General features: G+C 34.4%; 1 protein-coding gene across 14 annotated transcripts in view; it reads left to right on the top strand.

The window, feature by feature from the left end:
• PGAP1 (post-GPI attachment to proteins 1) overlaps positions 1-21,746 on the top strand; it is a 40,557-nt gene extending 18,811 nt beyond the window's left edge. For 11 of the 14 annotated variants that reach the window (XM_026081637.1, XM_026081631.1, XM_026081636.1 and 8 more), the window contains 16 exons: positions 206-257; positions 463-540; positions 1,991-2,066; positions 2,317-2,390; positions 2,482-2,533; positions 3,389-3,455; positions 4,401-4,509; positions 4,902-4,940; positions 6,076-6,169; positions 6,824-6,914; positions 7,181-7,378; positions 9,469-9,604; positions 10,807-10,857; positions 12,059-12,282; positions 12,671-12,775; positions 13,655-21,746. In XM_026081637.1, coding sequence (XP_025937422.1) covers positions 206-257; positions 463-540; positions 1,991-2,066; positions 2,317-2,390; positions 2,482-2,533; positions 3,389-3,455; positions 4,401-4,509; positions 4,902-4,940; positions 6,076-6,169; positions 6,824-6,914; positions 7,181-7,378; positions 9,469-9,604; positions 10,807-10,857; positions 12,059-12,282; positions 12,671-12,775; positions 13,655-13,793 — 1,585 coding nt within the window. In that variant the 3' untranslated portion in view covers positions 13,794-21,746. Of the gene's footprint in view, positions 1-205; positions 258-462; positions 541-1,990; positions 2,067-2,316; positions 2,391-2,481; positions 2,534-3,388; positions 3,456-4,400; positions 4,510-4,901; positions 4,941-6,075; positions 6,170-6,823; positions 6,915-7,180; positions 7,379-9,468; positions 9,605-10,189; positions 10,363-10,806; positions 10,858-12,058; positions 12,283-12,670; positions 12,776-13,654 lie in introns of those variants that run through there. The other 3 variants (XM_026081632.1, XR_003256025.1, XM_026081633.1) reach the window with 3 other exon arrangements.
• The last annotated feature ends 1,104 nt before the right edge of the window (positions 21,747-22,850 follow it).

Here is a 22,850-nt window from a genome sequence, read left to right as displayed (position 1 = left end):
AAAAAAAAAAAAAAAAAATTTGCAGTATCTGAAATGATTAGTTTGGTTAAGTTACTATGCTAGCTGACTGTACACACTTGTTCTTAATTTGGAATCCTGTGGATCTGTAAGGAGCTGGAAAAAAGCTGGTATCTTAATCCACTATCATAATCTAGTGCCTGCAAAATTATTATGTTTATCCTTTAAAACACTTGAATTTTTGCAGCCTGGAAGCCACTGATTTATCCTGGAGAGCTGAGCTACTTCCAACTGTCAAGGTATGCACTGTACATATCTTGTAGCTGGAGAGGTGTTTGGTGGGGGAGTTGAAGATCACGGGAAAAGGATCGATTCTAAACACAGCTTTGAGATGTGCAGTTGGGTCCCAGAGGGAAGGGGCACAAGAGGTGGACTTCATCTGGAAAGTGGGCAAGGGGAAAATTAAGGGATATGTTCAGTAAACAACTTTTTTTTTTTTTTAAGGTGGTAATACTGAAACTTCAGGATTATCCTTCTTTGTCCCACATTGTCATTTATGTCCAACCCACAGTTGGCAATAAGGTAAAAAAAAAAACAAAAACAAAAACAAAAAAAAAACATAAAAATTGCTTGCTCAGAGTATTACTCCTAACTTTCAGATGCTATATTGGAAGGAAAAGGAAGTATATTAAGTATATGCTAAATTACTTTGACAAACTGTAGCCCTCCCCTGCAGTATGGTTTGAAAGTAATTTTGTTAATTTCTTTAAGCTCAGAAACACCTTCAGTTGATAAAATTACAAACAGAAGGCATAGATAGTACTTAAAGATACAGAGCAACTGTTCTCAAACCAGTTCACAGAGTTTTTGTTGGAGGTTCTGTTCTTATTCCTTGTTTTTCTTAATGTTGTGATTGCATTCCTGAATATTTAGCTTTTTGAACAGTCAGTTCTCTTATCCAGCATAGCAGAGAATACTGTAGATAATTGAAGACACCAAATATACATTCTGGAGAGTGTGCTACAGACAGCTCAGCAAGGTCTGACACTGCAAATAACATGGTAGACTGAACTATGTAGAGTTTGCTCGTACTGCGTCTACCAGATGAGTTGAGTAGCTTCGCACCAAGCCGCTCAGAAACCCGGTCAGACGAACACTTGCAGTGAATCTAAGCAGGCTTTGCGTATACCTGGCTGGGTCTGGAAGGTCTTACTAGTTGGCCCTGAAAATAGCAGAGCACTGACCTTGAATTCAAAAGTCTAAGTGGATCTAATAGGCCTTTCTGCAACACGAATCCAGTGTTTCTGCATCTGTGATATAATAATCCACAATCCAAGAAGTTGCTCACCGCAATTGCATTGATTTTAATATTCTTTTACATGAATACCTTCAGGTAGTTGTGACAAAGATGCCTTGCAGTTGAATTAGTAATGTACAGTGTCCTGGGTAATCATGAAAAAGAAGACAGATCGTTTGTGAAACTTTACCTGCTGAGTTGCATTTCAGCGTTAAATCTTGGAAACTGCTTTTAAAAGATAAACAAATGCTGGATTTGTAATGGGAGGGGAAATAATTTTCAAGTGAACTAAATACATATTAGAGATGGTGCAGCTCATATATGTTGAATACTTTAGTCCTGCTTTTGCATAATAAAACTTCAGGAGGGGCAAACTAAAGAGTTCTTGCTTAGAAAACTGTATCCAGGGTTTGGACAAATTACTCTTCTTTGCAACACTCAAAAAAAAGAGATGGGACGAGAACCAAATTCTGGTCATTCTCAGCTGTTTGAATAGCCTTTTAAAGGCAGCTGCAAATGGGAGAAAGCCAAAGTAACCTGGAAGTTATGTTTAAGTTGTCCAAACTTGTACTGTTGTGTACAAGAACCAATTACCAGCCTTCCCTATTAGTTGAGTGTGGAGAGGTAACTTTTCAGTATTTGCATGTTGTCTTCTGCCTGAGCCTGTGAAGAGAACTTGACTAGAGCAAAGGCTGTGCTCAGTTTAGATGTGTATTTATTACTTCTGAATTGCAGTTTACTTTGGACTGTGAATTCTTCAAAGAGGATTCCAGAACAGTACAGCTTCCTGTAACACATCTTTTTTCTTTTGGTAAGTATAGCATATTACTCATGGAAAACTGCTAGTATGAACATTTTGGATAATAAATTTGCCTCAAAATTTCAATGACGGGTTTTTATTTTACTAAACTTAGTACTGTTCCCCTTAACAGAAAAAAAAAAGATTTTTTTTTTGTCTAACAGATATAGAAGCATATAAATCTCCACAAAAAAAACAATCTGAAGATGTAGCAAGTTCTCAGATTATTTTATCTAACATGAAAATAACACATTCTTTCCAGGGCTTTCTTCAAGTAAAATTCTATTAAATTCGACAGGCTTACTTTACAATGTACAACTCCAGCACTTTGACCAAGTAAGACTACTACTTAATGTTTTAAATTAATGTAACCACTATTTGGACAATATAAGCAAACACATATATGTATATATTTGTTTTGTTTTAGATATATCAAGCTTTCAAAATCTATATAGAGAGCCATTGCCAGTTACTCAAAGGTAAATATAAGTGTTCTCTAAAAGTATAAATTTATATTAAAAAAAAAAAAAGCATCTTGAAAATTCTCAAGATTGAAACTTGTGGAGACAAACATCCTATCATGCAATGCGATTTAGGCTGTACTGTTATAATCTGTTCAACCGTCTCTGCTAATATCTTTCACCTTCCACTTTTTGTTGAGAAGGATAGTTCAAAGCAAACAAGGAAATAGTCCTCATATGTTTGATGGTTTGCTTCCCAGCAAGGGAAGTGGCACTTTCAGCAAGATTCTTGTTATGTTGAAAGTGTTTCTCAAGAACAGAACATTGGCTAGGATTTTTTTTTTTTTCTGCGCTAAATATGGGAGTCAAATTTGAATGTTGAGCTACATGAACTCAGACAGAACTGGATGTTAAAGGACTTTTTTTTTAATAAAGTGATGGATTTATTAGCTTGATGTTACAGCTGTATAGTGAAATACAAAAGTTTTCTCATGTCTGTCCTGACTTTAAATATTAGTGTCTCACTGCCTTGCTCAGTAACAGCATGTGTTTAAAAAAACCCTCATTTTTGGTCAAAGTAGCTGCAAGCACAGTAATTCTGTATAATGGTCTGTATGCCACCTTTGTTTCATTTGCATTTTTAAATTCTTACGGTGAAGTTTTACCAGGCCAAACTTTATAGATAAAAGTATAAAAAGTAACAGTATTGATCTGTATAGCTATGCATGTGTGGTTGGATGTGGTTTTAAGGAAATGGCACATAGCAAAGGTTTTGTCTATATACAGTGGGATGACTATTAAATTTGCTTCATTTAGTTTTTGCAGACACTTGCCCTATCTTAATGATAAAATTTGAATTCTCTTCCTTTTCAGAAAGAAAACCTAGCGTTTACAGACTTCATATACCCTGGTCACATGAAGACTCAGTAATTGTGGCTAAGTAAGTTTTTTAATAATTCTAATTTATTTCTTGATATCTTTTGGAAGAGGGTTTACATCCTTTTGTGGTAATATTTCTGAGGAGACTTGTTCACCAGTCTTAAGCATTTGGCTTCTGCATCTTTCTCTCATTTATCTTTCTGCCCTTGTTGACAAAGAAGCTCTTTTGACTTTTCCTCAAAATAAATATATCTGCTAATAGATCTACTAATTGCTTGTTTAATAGCCCTTACTAATTTTCTGAAAATGGAAGACAGATCTTCTGGTCTGAAATTTTCACCACAATTTTTGAGGTCCTTTTGGTACATAACAGTAACAGTACATAACAGTATAGCGTGTGGAGACCCACCTCATGAGTAGGGAAGAGAGATTGATCCAGGTACTGGCTTCTTCCCATAGCCCTGGGTTTGGATCACCCAGCAGCACTAAGCTGCTTCACCAGCATAGTGCTGACATCAGAGCAACTTGTATGGCTTGAAATATGTGCCGTTCATGAATCACAGTTGAATAATTTGATTTAACATCAGCTAGTTGGAAAACTGTCTTTCTCTTTTTATTTTAGAGGCCTTAAGGATACCTCCCTACTTTTTTCCTGTATTTTCTACTCTAATAACTTAATGTTTGCAGAAGACTGAATGGTATTCTTGAGAATCTGTCTTACCTATTTTCTTTACTCAGCTCATTTACAAGTTTTGTGAGGCAGTGTGTGCACTAAAGCTAAATTTGCTGTCTGTTTTCAGTAGTACCACAGCACTTGCCAGTTCAGAGGACACTGAATTGAGAATGTAATGTAGTTCTTTGTAATTGAATAGACAAATTCAAAATATCATTAGCTGCTGTGACACTTGATATACTGGTTCTGCTTTACATGTTCTTGTTGAAGACTATCATGCATTTGGCTTTTTTGATTATAAGTAAAGAGTTACCAGTTAAGTTGCTATTTCAGAGTTCCATCTTTTACTGAGATTTCTGCAAAACTGCACATTGCGCAGCCTGAAAATGACAGCAGTGTTCCAGGGTTAAATATTTACTCTTCCTCAGACTGTCAGTATGAAGTGAGTAATACAAATTTATTTTATAGCTTGTATAGTTTGTATTTCTGTGTGATTTTTGGCTTTACCTCAGTCTTTGAAATTATGTAGGTAATTAAGCAAAACAAATACTAATCAAATGTAAAGGTGGGCTTTTTGCTCTTTTTTGAATGTAGTGCATGTTAAAAGTATTTTGCAAAAACTGGGGCACTATTGAATGTTGGGCTCATTTTTAAGAAAAACTTTAATATAATTTGCTTTTTATAAGATYACTAGTAAGCTGTTGTACATCTAAATTGTGGGACTGCTGTATTCTAATACTTAAGTTAGCTTTTGAAAATAAGTGTTTTGTATTTATGCTTACCATCGTACAAAATAATACTCAACAAATTATTTGTTATTTTTTGTTCATCAAGGTAATTCTGAAGACATCACTTTTACAGATTCTTGGGCAAGTAAGAAAACATTCTAATACTAGATTTTGTTTTTCTATTGCTAGAACCTATATAGTTTTTTTTCCTTCCTCTCTTCTCCCCCTCCCCTGCTATGGTACCTTAAATTCCTTCTTGGTGCCAAGAGGAATGATATGTTGAAGATGCTATTTTAATGATCAGTTAAAACCTTGTCACTTAACAAGGCATCCTATCCAGATAAATGTTAGGCCTCAGCTTTTAGAGAACTAGGAAAGCACTCTAGTTATAGAGAGCTAATATAAATGATTGTTTAGCATTTGGAATTACAGTTAACCCAGTATCTGTAAGGGGATGATAATGTAGGTCATCTTTACTTTGCCTGATGAGTCAGTCATGTGTTCAGACTTGAAAATTATATTTGGCATGAAACAGCGGTTTAAAAAAAAAAAAGTCTAAGCAGAACCATATATTCCTTTTTTTAGCAAATTTTCTTTGGTCATACATGAAGAATATATCTACACATTGGTGTCAGTAAAAATAGACTAGCCATCTGCAATCTCCGATTCTAAAAACTATTTAATTCCCAAGCACCTAAGTGTAGTGCTGAATATTACTGACAAGTTTCTTTATTTAAATGTATGCATTTATATCAAGTWTTCTTAATTATGTTGACCTTTTAGAAGAGTTTCTATGCTATCTGTATATAATCAGGTATCACTTCATGACTTGGGGGCAGCGGGGAAGACAAGTAAAACATATGTGAAATGACATCTCTGAAAATTCTTTGCCCACAAACATRTGTAGCTATTGCATGCATTGCTTGGAAAGTGGCTTTTTGCTTTTGATGTTTTTATTTTACTAAACCACGATTAACATAATGCTGTATTCTTTTCACATTTGTCTTGACTGGAAAAAAAAATTGTCCCATTTATGACCTGGTCCTTGAACAAAACACACGTGGGTAGCCATTTATGAGAGATCTGAGTATTTTCTGTATATAACTCTGTTATCAAATGTGGTTATCAAATACTCATGAATCAAAATGGGAAATGGTTTACATCCTTTAAAAAAGATTTTTCCAATCACATTATAATGGTTACTTCATGATAATGTTATATGTGGGTGTGTGTGTATACATATGTGCATATATATAAATCCTTATATGCTTGTCTTCCAGATAATAAGGTTCCATGGCTGCTCTCTTCCTGTCTATGTTGTTTCTAATATTCTTCTTACCTATGGAGGCCAATTAAGCACATTGATATCAACAGGTAACTTTCTAGACTTTTTTTTTCCCCGTCACAAATGTTTTCCAACAGTAAATTAGATAAGTAATTTCTTTAAAGACTAGTTGTTGTGGACGTTTTTATGTTAAATATCACGGCACTTGTACAAACACTTGTATCTATGCACTTCAACTTCAATTTTTGTTTGTTAGTAGTTCTTCAAGGCTGTTTCTAGCAGTGCCAGACTTACTGTTTTGCTCTGCTATCCCTTCCTTGTAAGTGATAGGTGTATTGCACAATACTGTAATATTAATAGAAGTTTGCGTAAAAGTACATCTAAAAGTGTAAAATATATTGTTAATATGCACAAAATACCTTAATCTTGCACAAAGATGAGATTTACAGACTGGCTTTTTTAGATACATCTTGTGACAAAATGCATTTTTATTAAAAGTCAGGTGGTATTTGTCACAAACTCAGTAATCTCACTAAAAGTTATTGTGTCATGTTACTTGAGTCATCCAGTGAATACAGTCTTTGATGGAGTATGCTGACTTACATTAGTGTTATTAGACGCAGTTATCTTGTTTTAAAGTCAACTTTCAAAGTTTTGTCTTAATTTACTTTCTGTTGTTGAGCTTCTTTGTTAAAGTTTATGACAAAGTATTAATTATTAATGCTTTCTGTTCTTGATTCTAGGCCACTGTTCAGAATTTTCCCTTGAACTAGTTAGAACAGCTAAACCCTACAAAGTAGACCCTGTTATAAGCATTGTTGTGTTTCTGCTGGGGTAAGTTTGTGGGGGGGTTGGGGTGTTGCTCTCTCTCTCTTTTTTTTTTTTTTTTTTTTTTTTTTTTTTTAAAGCAGCTTCCAAAACAGAAGTTTCAGGAAAACTATTGCTGGGGAAGAAGAACACTTTATTTGTACTCACTGTGGTCTTTTAATACCTGACTGTGATTTTGTTTGAAAGGCTGTAGTAGGAAGAATAGTTCATGTATATCTTACTGTAATGGCAATTGGAGGTGATAAGTAATACTGCTTTCATGTTTTTGGCAGGTTTAACTGGTTTAGAGAGATATGGGATTCACTGTCACTACCAGAGGTGGATGCTGCTGTACTGAGTAGTCAGGATGCATGGTTCCCCCTTGTGTCCCTGATTCTATTTCTTTTTGGGACAGGCATTGCATACTGGAGTGGTGTATTTTTCTGTTCATCTCTGAGACTCTTCTCTTCATTATGGTTAACTCTAGTAAGGTAAAACGACATTATAATGATGTTCTTTTAAATGATTGAAACACTGTCAATTTTTTTTATTTGTTTCAATGTGAATACTTGGGCAGTTTAAATTTGGCAATGCAATTTGTACCTAGTTTTAGCCATCTGGATTTGTCGATGTTAAGTACTAATGAGATATGCATCATATTCCTTATTGCACATCTTCAAAAGGGAATGTAAATTGCTTTCTTGTTTCCTTCACCAACTGTTTGAAGATTTTCAGTTTGTTTTTGAAGAAACCTTGTTGGGGAAAAGAAAGCAACTGAACTATTTCCTTTTCATGTTAGGCAGCTCAAAAAATAAATATATATATATTTAGAAAAGGGATTACAAGCATTGTCTTATACTGAACAATGAGTACTACACTGCAATCTACATTATGGAATACAAACAAGTTTGTGCAACAAAAATTTCTTGGACACTAATTTCAATCTTCAAGAATGATAAATTTTACAGATGGTGTCTAAGAACACCGGAATTTTATGTATTTACAGGTGAGTACTGAAATATGAAAGGAGGTTAAAAAAATAGGAAAGGAAGATTAAAAAATATTTTGAAAGAAGAGTAAATTAGTAAATTGGATAATGTGCTTAGCTATTTTAATTGTTTGACTATTCTCATGCTGTTGCAATCCTCAGTGCCTAGTTTTGAGCCAACAGAAACTCTTTCTCTAGAAAGTTAGTTGGGTTACTCTAATGGGAAAGCACACACAACATGAACTCTTTCTTGTTTTCATCGCTAGCACTTCTGTTATTATTCTACCAAATAATACATGTGTTGTAAGCCATTTCTTCTCAGCCTTCTTGTTTATAAAATTACAGCAAACACTAAGAAATTTTGGTGATGATTTTAAGTGATGAAGTGGTTCCCTTTAAGTTTTGAAGTTATTCTTAATACATTTTTGAGGATTTTTTTTTTAGCTTAATTATTCTCTTTTCACTAAATCTTTTGATTACTAGAAAAATCCTGAGAATGTCTTGGACAGAGGCAGGAAAATAATATTTTTGTGCAGCCTGCTTGTAAGTCAACTAGTTCATTTTGGAATTCTGGTATCTTAACACAGGTTCTGATCTAGCCTTGAATTTCTTGAAAAAACATTTCTTTTCTATAAGTCATTCTAAAATAGATGATGTTTACTTGGATTTTGATCGATATTCTGAATTCATCTGATAAGGTCAGGAGCTCAAAGAATTTGTCACCACCTGTTTATGGAATTGCTTGTTCCTGTCAACTAGCTGCCTTTTTGTGGTTATTTTCAATACTTGTTGCAAAGGCTTTTAAAATTACATTTTCCAAATAACTTTTTTTTCCCTGTTTTTAATATCTATTTTAACACTGGAATGTCCAGTGTTATTTCCAAGAAGAAAAGACTTTTTAGTAGTTCTACTGCCTTTCCTCCCACCCCTGTTCCCCTCATTTTCACACCATCTCAGCTCATCTTTGTGATGTCAGACTCATTCTTGTCTTTTAGTCATATCAGCTGGAATCCAAAAACTTAAAATAAGTTTTCCTGTGTGTCTCCGAATATGAGTAAGCAGCAGTTCCTGTCTGTGAAGAACGTTTGTCACAGAGTTAACCTCTTGGAGGCTTAGCATGCTGCACGTTGCTGTGCTACCGTGGAGCACTGCGGTGTATTAACGTTTGCAGCGGGAGTCACTTTCACGATGTAACTCTGCAGTAATAATAAGACCTTGGTTCTCTTGGAATGAACTTGATGACTGGTGCAGATCTAGAGTTAGCATTCTCTAATGCTTTATGTTCACCAGACTATCCTTTATATTCCCCAAATAAAGTGAAGTAGTGCATTAGTTACAGACATACCTTCTCAGAGCTGTAAGATTGTTTTGTTAGTTTGTCTGATGAGAAAGTGTATTACAAAGTTGCTTACCTCACAGTTGGTGTATATGTTACAGTTTGGGTAACTTTATTTTTCCAGTGGCTAATCAATATTTAGGAATGATTAATTATTTTCAGTCATTCATGAAACAGAATTATTCTTTAATCTTTGAAAATTTGATTTTGTTACAAGAGTATAATATCAGGGTTGTTTGTTTGTTTGTTTGTTTTAGACCTTCTATACTTCAAAAAGATAACAAGCTGATTACACCCAGAAGAGTGTGTGTGGTGGTGTCTCTTGCTTTGGTTAGCTGGACCACTTGCGGTGCATTTGCTATATTCATTATTTATCTTCGATATGTGTTTAAGGTACTGAAAGGCTAAATGTTTGGATTGATATATGAATACAAAATTTTTTTGCTTTGAATTAACCCAATGTTAAAAGCAAAGATACAGGTTACCCTTTTTCATATTTAAAAGAAATTTTATTATTCACAGACTTGAAATAGCTTTTTTGTGTGTGTGTGTGCTTATCAAAGACTTCCACATTTCTGTAATTTTTAGAATTATTGTGTTCTTCTGATAATATTTATTCCAAAAAACTATATGGTCCCATATACCTACTGTAATAATTCATATAAGTATACTTTTTAACTTATGGGTATGTAATATTATAAAATCAAAGACTAGTAACTCTTTTTTTAGTGAAGGGAGGCGAGGGATGTTCTATAGAATACCTATATTTGAAGAGTCTTAACAAATCCTTATGGAGTAAAGAAAGAAGGGTGGGTAGGTGGATATGTTGTAGAATTAGGGTAGTCTTACTGAATGCCTGCTTTGATCCTTTGGCTAGTGCCACAAGGACCCACATTTAGTCACCCACCATCCATTTTCCATGGTCTCCCTGGCATCTGTGAGCAACTAACTTACCAGATTCGCCCTATGTTTATGCAGCTACTAGACTTAGCTCCAAGGGAAGCACTGAGGCATGCAGCTGGGAGTAGGGGCACAAAGCAGAGCACCCCGCTTGGGAGCAGCCTGCAGTGTGACTGAAATATGTAGGTGGCAGCTGAAACCGCAGCCTGAGGAACAGTGCTGTTTCTAAACACCTTGAACCCCCTAATGAGGTAAGGTCACCCTGCGCAAGACACTTCCCTGCTGACACTGCTCCTCCTTCTACAGCAAATTCTCTGACATTGGACTATTCTTATGTGGCCTGGTTATGGGTTTCTGTGGAAGGAGAAGCGGAACTGAATCAGCAGAAGGGAGGAGGAGGCAGTGAGGAATATGCAGATTCTCCCCTGTGTACTGTCAAACACAGTGGAAGAGGAGAAAGCAGAGCAGCTCGAGTTCTTTCTCCGTGTGTGGCAACTCTTCCTTAAGAGAGCACGCGGGATGCTGCTGTTATAGAAGTGGGGGGAGTTCTTGCACTGCAACTCCGGTGGGGCCCTGGAACCAGCTAGCTATGAAATGGGACAAAAACCTAGCCCAGGAATTTTTTCTTGTATGCTACAGCTTTCATATGAAGAAACTATTAAAAAAGTAAAAATGTCTGTCTGTCTGTCTTGCAGGTTATTAAACTACATGTAAGTGTGAAAGCAGAACAAARTGCACTTAATCGGGTAAGTTCAATTCCTGCTTGTGTTCAGAATAAATGATCAAAAATGATGTGGCAAACCTATACATTAAGAATTGTTAACATCTTGCCTTGGTGGTATTAGATTGGAAAGAAAACTAAAAGATGCTGTGATGACTGGATGGCTATAAAATTACTTGCTGTGTGCATGGTGTGAAAGAAAAGCCAAGACATGAGTAGCCTGTTCCATCACATGTGACTATTTTCATTCACTGTTTCACTGCAGTGTAAACTTAAGTGTGTTTAGGAAGAAAATTTAGTCTCTGAACACATATGGAACAATAAGTTTTTCTGTCTAAACTTTGGTATTTGATTGTGTGCATATGTATATCTAAAGAAATAAATTTAAATTCCAGATAATCTATACTTTCAATCAGGAGGTGACAAATATGATTTATTAGATGGATATGAACTGAGACTGCAGTAAACTGTTGAAAAGGAGTGAAGAAGCAAAATATCTTTGGGTTTTATACTTTTTGAATTTTGTTTCTTTTTTCAGTTACTTTAACTTATAGGATCTAAAGTATATGTATGTGCCTATACATGTATGTAATAACTACCTGTCCTTTTTCACAAACTTACAGTTGGAAAAGCTGTCTGCCAGGAAAAGTTGTTGAAATCTTTCTTTTTTTTGTGGGGGTGGGGGGGAGGTTAATTTAAATCCTCTCGTTCTCTTTTTTCATTGCCAATCACTGTTTTCTTTTACTTTTTTTTTCCCCGTCCTTGGAAGTTAGCATCTGCTTTCCCTTCATTAGTCTGTTTTGTTATTCCTACAGCTTACATCTTAGTCCCACTTTCATTACCTTCTGAATTTTTTTTCATGAATGATTATCTGTGATTTTCACCTGCATGCTTTATTATTCTTTTTATTCTGTTCTTCCTCCTTCCAGGAACTCCATTTCCCATCACTACAATTGTGTCAGGGTATCTCCASTCTCCATTCTTTTCTTCCAAAGATATATAAACTATTAATGTAAGGGAAATTGCTGGTTGAATCTAGATGCTTTAAAATTGAACTACTGAGCTTTTCTTTTGATGGCTTTTTGAGGGGTAGTTTGCAAATTTTCTTCCTAAATCAGAGCTGGTATGATAGAATTAGGATAGTSTTTCCTGCCTCCTCCTCCTCCTCCAACATGGGCTCTTACAAGCCAGTGCATGTTTTCAAGATTTGTGTCTTTTATTTTCAGGATTCAGAGCACTCAAAGGAAACTTCACAGAATGCCATTAAACACACAGTCAAAAAACGAAATTCAGTAGATGGTGCATCAGAAGCAACACAGTCTCTCTGCAACAACAGAGCAATTGCTGAAGATGTCAACAGTCTTAGGATGCATGTTACAATCCTCAATTTATTCACATGGATTGTGCTGCTCAACTTGCCATCTTTAATTTATTGGTTAAAAAATCTCAGGTAACATCTTAAACTGCATTTAAGGGGAAAAAGAAAGAATGTGAACTTTTCTATCAAGAAGGTAGTCAAAATTGCAAATGCTTGACTCTTCATATTATTATCTTACTGTAGCATCAGTCTTCAGTTATTTATAACAATAGTTTTTCTATGTAATCTGTCTTACGTAATGGTATAAGTAGATGTTAAGTGAATCAATGATATGTTGAGGAAAGTGATGATTCATAAACAATTTAAAATCAGGCTGTGATGCCATATACATTTCATGTGTGTTTGTATTGTTAGCATATGCTTGTTCCCAATCTGGATTTCATTTAATAGTGTAATTTCCGTAGTAGGATGCAGCCATTTAAAAATAACAYGCTTTTTAAACCAATTCACTTTTTTGCAGGTACAATGTTAGACTTGATCCTGACCCATGTAGATCTACAGCTATTATCCTTGTATCAATTTTAGAAATCCTCATGAATTCAAGTACTTCTGAAGTGAAATCAAGGTAGTGTAGCCTAATCCCCAGGTTTTTTTCTTGCTTCTTTCTACTACTTCAGTTTCTGTGTTAAAACTTTTTATACTGCGCAGACATGTAATTGTTCAGTCTGCATAGAGATTTGTAAACTCATATGGTTAAATCTTAAAAAGAAGAGCTGGGTAAAATGCATGCAAGTTACCTGTCGTTCAGTTAAATGGAGAAAATGACCTGTATTTACCATATGGACCTAGATGAAGTACTTGCTATCTAAACAATCAGTTGCATAAAAAATACTCTACTGATGAATTCTTCATTTACAATTTAATTAATCCTTCCAAATGTTACAGAATCCTAATATATCTTAGTAATTATCATTAGAAAGTGGAAATGAAAAGTGGAATTTAAACCCTTATAGTTATGTTCTTGTAACTCCCCCTTGTGGGCACATTTGTAGAAGGGTAACCTGTGCTTTCTACTGAATTAAGAAGTTCTGCACACTTGGTTTTGTGGACAATAGACCATTTCTTGTTCAGATAGAAAACTTGTCAGTGTCCCAAGAAATATTATGAATAATAAACAAATAGGTTATCCTCTTGCACAGCACCTGTTAATTCAAATGTTCTAAAATACTGACTCTTTTGTTGTTACAGGGAATTTTTTTCTAAATTAATGTAAGAATATTTTTAAAGGAAATTTTAAATATGTTAGCCTTTTTGTGTAATTACTCTTGCTATACAAGAATTGTTATTGCCCATTTAATCTATTTGTTCTGTTTAAAAAAAGATCAAACCGTTGAAATCTATAAATTATTTTTTAAAAGAAAGGGAAATATGGTATTTGCAAATCTTATGCTGGAGATGTGGCTACAAAAATTGTAACTTTTTTCTTTTTCTTATCTTCTTACAGTAAACTCTTGAAGATCGCAGCCAAAGTTCCGTTCCCTTTGTCTGTCGCAATGTTGGCCTTTGGGCAAATGCATTTATACAAAGTACCGCACTTTGTAACTTTTTCTCTTCTTCTACATGTACTGTGTTGTATTGTGTAATGTTTATTTTACATACGAAGAACAGTGCAGCCTAGAAACTAACACTGGAGACATGGCAAATTTCAACAAAGAAATGCCTAGATAGATATAATCAATAATTAACATGATTTGGGAAAGATGACAGAACTGTGAATGCTTTATGAAAAGTTTGTGGTTCTTTTCATGTTGCTTAGAAAGCTTCTCATGGTGTTTATTTCCTGACTGGAAAAATTAAGTGAATTAATTATGTGTGTGTGTAAGCACATAAATCTTATTAGTCTAACATCTCAATACTCTGTTTGCCTTGCAGACACTTTTGATGTTTCACTGTACTTCTTTGTTGAAACAGACTTTTTTATTCAGTATGCTGGTACAGTGTGTATGTTCTGAACTTGCATCTTTTGCAGTTCTAAAGTATGGTGGTTTAAACTTAAAATAAATTTCAAGCACACTGTGACTATCACAAAAACTACACAGCCAAGTATACTTTTAATCATTTTATGCTACATTTATAAACTGCCACGGTTGTGTCTAGATAAACTAGAATGTACTGCTTCTACAGAACTGTTATTTCTAGCAAATTATTTGTTCAATCGGTTTTAGTTGAATATTTGTGAGATAATTGAAAGTCTTGCACATTTTACTTTTTGTGAGAGAGAGAATACTCTGTGTAGCCTTCTATTCAGGAGGTTGCCAGCAGATTCATAAACAGTTTGCTATAATGTTGTTTTAAAACATTGCCAGTTTTCTCGAGAATTTTGTCAATTCTGAAATTAATTCTTGGGGCTTGTCCATATGTAGAAGCTAGCAAATGCTGAGGCATGGTGCAAGTTTACAGTGCAGTTGCTATGCTGCACTGTGTTTCCAAGTAAACTTGGCAGAGTCTGTTCCTGGGCAGGGTAAACAGAGAAGCAACTGTCTTACAGTARATGTCCACACATGGAATTAATATGGAATAGCTGCAATATTGTAGATTTATGTCCGCCTATGCTAAATTCCTTGTGTGGACAAACCTTTAGTAATAGTGAGAAATACTGACCATCATTATTAGCTCTGTATAAAGTATTATCTTAGTGCCTAGATGCTACAGTGACTGCCATTTATAACAATGCTCAAAATAGCTGGCTGTAAGGAAGCCTGTCCCCTGGATACGCATTTGCTAACAAAAGAAATTCCCCTAGCCATTAGGTTAAAATGATCTGTAATTATTAAAAATGATGTGTTGATTCAGTGTAGAGATGAGCTTCTGCGTTACTTGCTTCTGTGTTTGCTGTTTCCGCCATCTCTGAGGCACGTGTCATCTTAGTATGGAAATACTAGACCATCTTAATCATCCTACAATATGGATAATAACAGGAAATCTGTTACTCACAATCAATTTATATTATGTTCTTCATATAGTAGTAGAACCTGACCCATTTATTTTATTGTATCTCATCATTATTGCCTGAAGTGCCTCAGTTCTAGCTTGTTTTTAGGGTTAATTCATTTGAGCTGGTTGGGAAGACTTACCAGTTCATGCAGTGACTTTCCAAAATGAAGGACAAATGTGAAGTAAGCACTTGTTTTGTCACCTCATAAGCAAGCCAACAGTTGAAGCTATCAGTAAGTCATTAAAACTGCTTTAACTGAATAAGATTGTTGTTACTTAAACCAGTGTCAATGTTAGCAGTAATCTATGTGCTGGTCTTCTAGTCTTAATGTTTTATATAAAAGACTAGATTCTGCATAGTGTTTGTAATCAGAAAAGCTGTCCGAATAGATTGTATCTTGATACCTTCTTTCTAACTAAATGTATGCTACAATATATGTATATGGGATAACTTGTGTGTGTATATATTTGTAGCTAAAATCAAGCAGTCCATTTAACCTGAAGATTATTATTCAAACATAGAAGAATAGAGTAGATTTTCTATGAAATGGCTGTTGGTGAAGGATCATGGCAAAACTGCACTGGGACCATGGTAAAAGGCCTTCTGTGAACTGTACAGGATCTAATTTCTGTAGAATGTCGTTTSCTTGGTCTATATCGGTCCTTTTTGCTTGCTACTATATTGTTCTTCTACTTTTGGTTTGCCATCTTAATTAGCTCTTCATTTGATGCGCAAGCCTGTTTGTCTTAGTGATTTTGTTGGAGCTGCAGGTGGAATAAAACAATAGTCAGAATAAGAAGAGTTAACAGTCACAGCATATAGTAACTTTGATAGCTTTGATAAAGACTTCCAAATTTGCCCCAGTGTAAAACATACTAAATTGTAGCAGCATAGAAGAACACCAAATTTTTCATCTGTCAATATTTTTCTAAAGCCAGGAGTTGTGTTGATACTTGTTAGCGTTCTTCCTTGATATAAGTTACAGAATTTTGTGTAGTGATTCCTACGTGACTTTCAAATCTGAGATAGGAATAGAACACACGTTTTTAGAAAGATGAAATCCTGAGTCCAAAATCCCAAATACCAGGCTTTATCACATGTCCCTTGATGCTCTCTTTTTTCCAGAGATTACTTATCTTCATTGGAGAGAGAAAAAGTCTTATTGCTAGTTTCAATTTTGTATGCTTTCTGTGTCGTTTGCCAGATGAAAACCTTGTTTTCGGAGATGTGTGTCTGGATTTTTCAGACAGTGATTGTGGACTGTCTAACTTTGGCTGCTTGAGAGCTAGGCATCTACTCCCAAATAGACCCCTGTATAATCATTGCAGGGGGGAGGGAGTGAAGAGTACAAGTCCAGAGAACAATTTATGCCATCCTAAGAGAGGATGAATGATACTACTTGCCATTCTGAAAAAGACAGGTTTTTATTGTCTAAAATTGTTTTTCAGGTAAATACAATGATTGTTTATTTTTCTTCTTTTTGGAGAAGCTTCTGTTCTGCAAATTTCTAGTTCTGCCACTGTTTGCTATTATAATCTCAGCAGAAATTCCTATCTAGACTATATGGGAGAAGAAGAGCAAGATGCAAATTAACTTGTGATGGATTAGAGGAACTCTGCTCTGTAAGGAAAGATTTCTGTTAACATGCATTCCCCAGTTCCATTGCTCTCTCCTTTTTCAGAAGTTGAGGTATTAATTTTGCAAAACTGCTGCTCTTCATCCATGTGGATGTTCACCACGTTTAGATGGAGATTATGTTGTGAAAACAAGCATTTTTTGGCTTGTACTTGCGAATCCATTCAATATAAGAATTATTTGTGTGGCTCTTTTCTACTGTTTTATAAGCTTTCAGAATGAGAATAAAAAGCAGGAGAAGAACCTAGAGTACCAAATATTACTAATTTTAAGTACAGCATATATGTACAGCAAAGTCAGTATTGTCTTAGTGGGATTTACTGAGAACCTTTTAGTGAGATCTCCATAGGTTGAATTGCTCTTGATGTCTATAATTTTTTCCAGTTGGTGTGATTAACCATGCAGGTTTTTCCCTATGGTCTTATCACAGTGCAATAATACTAGCTACATGTATAGTTATCAGTTGATAATGAGTCTATGTTTGGTAAAGGAAAAAGTGTTTCCTCTTAGTTGAATGTACCAAATGTACCTTGAAACTGAATGAATATTGTCCAAAGGTGGTATTTTCTGTTCTGATTTAAAAGTGGGTTTCAGTATGTCATGTGTCAGCATCATTTTAAATGGGGATTGTTTTTTTGTTGTTCCCCCYGCCCCAAATTGTAGTAACGGAATTTTCAGTTACTATTATTTTTAATATTTAGAGTTCTGCTCTGATTTTTGAGTGAACTGATACATGTAGCAATTAATTCGGAAATATTCATTTGCAAAGTTAAAACAAAAGCAGACAAAACAAAACTGAAAAGAGTAATTGTAATATATAGCAGAAGAAATGGAGAGTTCCTGTATGTGTCTGCTTGAAACAAAACAATTTTAAGTGAAATTCTCATCTATAAACTAATTGGGCTACCTTTAAAGTCAGTGTTCAGGAAAAAAGTGTATTCATGCTTTAAAAAAAAAAAAAGCATTATTGCATAGTTAGTTTTCCATCTGTTTGCCAGTAACAAGCTTATAAACTTGTCACTTGGCCTTTTTCTGAAATCTGACATATCTGCTCTCTGAGCTCTGACAGGATAAAATAAAGTTGATTATGTGCTTGTGAACAAATGTAAACATTTCAGAAGAGTTTATTTGATGAAGTTTAGTTCAGTACAGTGATGAGAGAGTTTAGATAGACTTTTGTATTTATACTGAAGAAAGAGAGCAGCCGTTTAGTAGACCTTCAATACTCTGATTTGCTGAAAATGTTTTGTGGGGGGAAGGTTACAGTGTCTGTACAATAATTGTGCTGCTGTTTTAAATCACTAAGCTACTAGAAAATTGTTAGGTGTAAAACAGCCTAAATTCTTGAAGTTTTTTTTACATTTCATAGTGAATGTTGGACATTTATTTTTCATGTTTGACTCTTTACATTCCCTTGTGGAAAATAATTTAGGTAGCTTTTTATAAACAGCACTGTACTATAAATGGTTTTAAAACTTTCATCACTGTTTCATTAGGGGGAGATACACTTCTGTCACCAAAGCTACATGCTACTCTTCTATACCTCTGGATATGTGTGCCAATGAATGACAATTAACAAACAGATTCATTTTTATGTTAAAGTTAAATAGTTTTTCTACTTTTTTAGAGTTAGAACTTTAAGCTAGTATTCATAATAAAATATTTAAAGCCTCTAAAAGTTTGTTTGAAAACCTTTTATAAATTTAATATTTTTCTGACACATTTTTGTTTATGGAAGAATGTAATCCAAGCTTTTAATCAGCTCATTTATCTTAAAGCTTAAATTAAATAAAATGTATAAATTTTATCTTGTTAATAGACATTAACTGCTTTTGTTTAATAAATTTGAAGTGTTTGGAGAGAAAATTCTATAGCTCTTACTTAAGGAAATCTGTCCAGGGCTTCAACTCTTCAGGTATTTAAGCACATACCTGCCTCAAGTATGTGCTTACTGCCTTGTAACATGGAAGCCTGAGTCAGAGCTGTGATATTTGGACCTTAACTTAGTTTAAGATTTCAGGTTTCATTCTGTAATCTTGTATGCATACAGGTCTTGCAACTAGTCCTATTACAAACAGGTCTGGTAAGGATGGCTTCTCTGCAGTTACTGGCTAACTTTGGTCTAGATTCTGGAAGAAGTGTGTGATATCAGCACTAATTATGTGTCTATAAAAGCCAATGGTACACAAAAAACAGTTATTCTGTGAATTGTTTTTCATAATACTAGCCTTCTGGCACATCATTCCAGCTCCTCCCTTCATACAAAGTTATCCTTGGTTTGTAGTGCCCTTCCCTGTAATACAAACATAATGCTTACAGTAATAAGCACTGTGACTGATGCAGTGAGGATGCACAGCCTCTGTCCTGTAGACTGTTGTTCTATTGAAGTTTTGCATCTTTGAAATACCAGCAAAGACTTTTTTCCTGTAACTTCTTAAGTAATTTCAAGATTTCTATTAAGTATCAAGCTGAAACTGCAAGTGTCTTGGTGTTTAGTTTTTTTAAATGTTAAATCAATTATTTTGGGATTAATTGGGGCTTCGGTATTTTCCATTTATGTCACTTAAGGGCGGAAACAGTGTTTGAGACTTCAGTACCTGACAACTGGAATTTTTTACAGAAGTTTATGAGAAGTAGACATGACAAGTATAATTAGAGTGCCAGACCAAAATTGAAATGTGATATTATTTCCTCACTGTGATTTTAAACTTGTAGCTTTCTGGAGCAAAAAAAAAATCTGTGCCTTACACCAGTAAATGAATACACTAACTGTAGCCTATGGACTTCTGTGGCCTTATATTTCACTTTGGAAGTCCATTTGAAAATGACCAAAAATATTTGTGTGGATCATACTGAAACTTGATTTGGGGAAAATATTAAAAAAAAAAAATTAAGACCCTCTTTACCAACAGTAGTATTTACAGAAATTAAGCATTTACAGAATGAAGATTTCAGAGAAGTACAGTACATTTGCAGGTTGGAATCACACCAACCAAAGTTAGAAAGCTTTAGCTGACCCTAATTTGTCAAGTCTTTCTGTTGTGACAAAAAGAAAAATAAGAAGTCTCAAATATGTCTCAACTTTTATGTCTGTCAAAATCTCATTTATTTTGTTCTTCAGTTTCTTCAAAATAAAAAAAAAATCCTCTAATTGTAGCTCAAGTGAAATATTGTTGAGCATCAGTATCTAGACTTTAGTGAGAGAAACAAAAGCTGGGTGGTTTGTTTGTTTGTTTTGATTTAGTTTGGGGGGAGGGGGAGGGTTTTAAGCTCCAGAAGTTTTGAATAGTGAATTTCACTTTTTAGGAAAAATATTTTTATAAAAAAAACTGAAATGTTTGAAAAAATAGGTTTATGCGCTCTTTTCTTCCCAGTTCTCTAAAGAAAAACAGAAATATTGAAGATCCTGAAATTGTATTTTGATACAGTAAAAGATTTCTGTACATGTAATTTTTAATATGAAGAGGTTAGAGAAAGCCACCTCTGGCTTACCTGATGTCTCTGTAGGATTTTTTTTATGTCTTGAACAAAAACCCCAAAATTCTGACTTTATTTTTTCAGTATAAGTAGTAACATTGGATCTTGAATAATGATGTCAAGTCTCAAAGCTTATCGTTGGACTCCGGATGTTTAGACATGTACACAAAATGACTGCATGTCAGCAGATCACAGTAGTTATTTCAAGCAGTGCAAATCAAAGTTATTAATCTTTTTTTTTGCTGAGAACTAAGTTGAATCTGACTGGCACAACTCTGCTATGGCACAGCAGATAACATGCAACCTTTTTAGGTCTTCCCTGCTACTTCCTTCTTTATATTAATTTAGGACTTTAAAACTCTTGGTCACCTAACTTCTACTACTCTTGGTTCTGTGATGATGTTACTTCAGAAATCCCAGTTATCATTGACTTCCTGGCTAGACAATACTAGTACTAAAATCAGCGAGAGGGCAGAACTRCCGTTAGATATCATGATGAATCTAGAAAAAATGTGCAGGCCTAGTAACTTTATTATTCCTTAGTTACTTTTTAATTGTTTTTCCCAGCACCAAATCAGAATAATGTTGGGCAAAATACCTATTTAAAATGTATGAGGGCAGGTGTTTGCTTTTTTTGCAGGGGATAGAGAGAATTGGGGGGGGGGGGTTGTGGGTTTTTTGTTTTTTTTTGCTTATAGTATGAAGCGGGCTTAAAACTTTGAAGAAGACATATGTAACCTTTGGGAAATCTATCACTTAACAAGCAATTCGTCTGACTTTTTAACTCTTCCTGTTTTGAGTTCTTGTATAGCTAGTGTAAACCTGGTGTTTTAGGTGGAGCTAACTCTAACAGTTATAGGTGTATAGAGATGTTGACAGGGTCTTATCTATTAATGTTTGAATAATGCTGTAATAAATTACCATGCTTATTAAAACTTCTATAATTGAATTCTCAGATACAGTTCATGCAATGTGTGATAAGCTTCAGCAAAGTTCTGGTTTTGTGAGATGCTGAGAAAACCTGGAGAATAGCTATTTTCAACTGCTGTTTGAATTACTGAAAGCTGAATTCTCAGAATCTTTCAAAACTGCGCTCTTAAGTATTGGTCTTTTTTCGGGTGCCCAATTGTGACTTTCATATTTGGTTTGATGGTTTCTCTGTCTGCAGTGTATACTTCACATTTTTTTATATAAATGCGCATGACTTATGAGTACACTGTATAGCATATGCTGTGCTAAATAAACACTTGCGTATATTTCTGTATGTTATCATAACATGGTTGCATTAGTATAAGTGGTAATTCAAAAAAAGTGCCACTTACCAGTCATACTCTGTAGAGTGTTGTGAATGTTATTTGCACTTTTGTTGTACAAATATGCTAATGACTGTAGTGGTGAACATTTGCCATTAGTCTTTGCTCAGGTACTCATGTGGAGCAGTTTGGTGCTTTTCCTTCTAACTTGTAGAAAATAAAAACAGTGAACAAAAGCATTTTGGTTAGAGCTTTAATTTACATAATCAACACTCCCCCCCCCCCCATCATTTTGAATAGAATACAATAAAGGTCATATCTGATGAAGCCTGCCTGTTTCAAAATCTTAATCCATTCACCCTAGGCTTTTACACCTGCCTTTTTATCATAATTAAATGTGCACTAAAATGAAAAATGTTTGTTGAATAACCTAGTTTATATATATGCAGCAGCATGTGCATAAAACGTGTTCTATAACTAAGCTATATAATTAGTTCTAAATATGCCTCTTACTCTAGAACAGGATTTTTACCTTGTCGAATTAACTTGCATGCAACTAAACATGTAAATTATGTTTATGACTATTTTCAGCTTCAGTGGAATTTAATTCAGATATGCATGAATATTACTTATTGTGGCATATTGACTATATAATTAGTATATTCACTTTCAAAAGACTTGATTTGGTAAGGATGTGTTTCTGTACAAGTAGTTTGCTGAGAAAAACCTAAAGCTTAAATTTAAGCACATTCAAAATGTGGCACACTGACATCTGGCTTGGAAAGCTTTTGTTAAACTAGCTGCTTTCCTCAGAGGAAGATGTGATTTTTGTCTAATGGGTGTAATTGCACTAATAGTATTTTAATATGAATGTGTACCGTTTATATTTGACTTTCACTGAAAGAACTATAATGCAATTATCTTTTAAAAACTGTATTTGGCAAAAAAAATAATTAAAATCAGTACTAAAACACATTAAAATCAGTCTGTGTATACTTTTAGCTCAGAAAATAACAATAAAAGTTTATAGGTTTTTTTTTTAAGACAACATACAGGAAAATAGTATGCTAGTTGAACTTCTTGCATATCCACATACTTCATCAGTCATTGAAACTGCCTAAATTCTGCTAGGGGATTCACAGAGGTCCTACAGCAATAATGCATGTTTCAAATTTACAGATAACTTGGGTGTGTTTTACTAGCTGAATATACTGCAATATACTCCCAATGTTTTCTTTTTGGAAAAAAAAATAAATTAATAAAAGGACTGAGGAGAAAATAAAGGAACAGATGGAAGAAAACTGTTCTTTTTCCTCTCTCTCTCTTTTTTTTTTTTTTTT

The sequence above is a fragment of the Apteryx rowi genome, unplaced genomic scaffold, assembly GCF_003343035.1.
Source record: "Apteryx rowi isolate R43461 unplaced genomic scaffold, aptRow1 scaffold_559, whole genome shotgun sequence".
Lineage (NCBI taxonomy): Eukaryota > Metazoa > Chordata > Aves > Apterygiformes > Apterygidae > Apteryx > Apteryx rowi.
The sequence above is the reverse complement of the archived record's forward strand: the minus strand, read 5'-3'. Positions and strand labels throughout refer to the sequence as shown.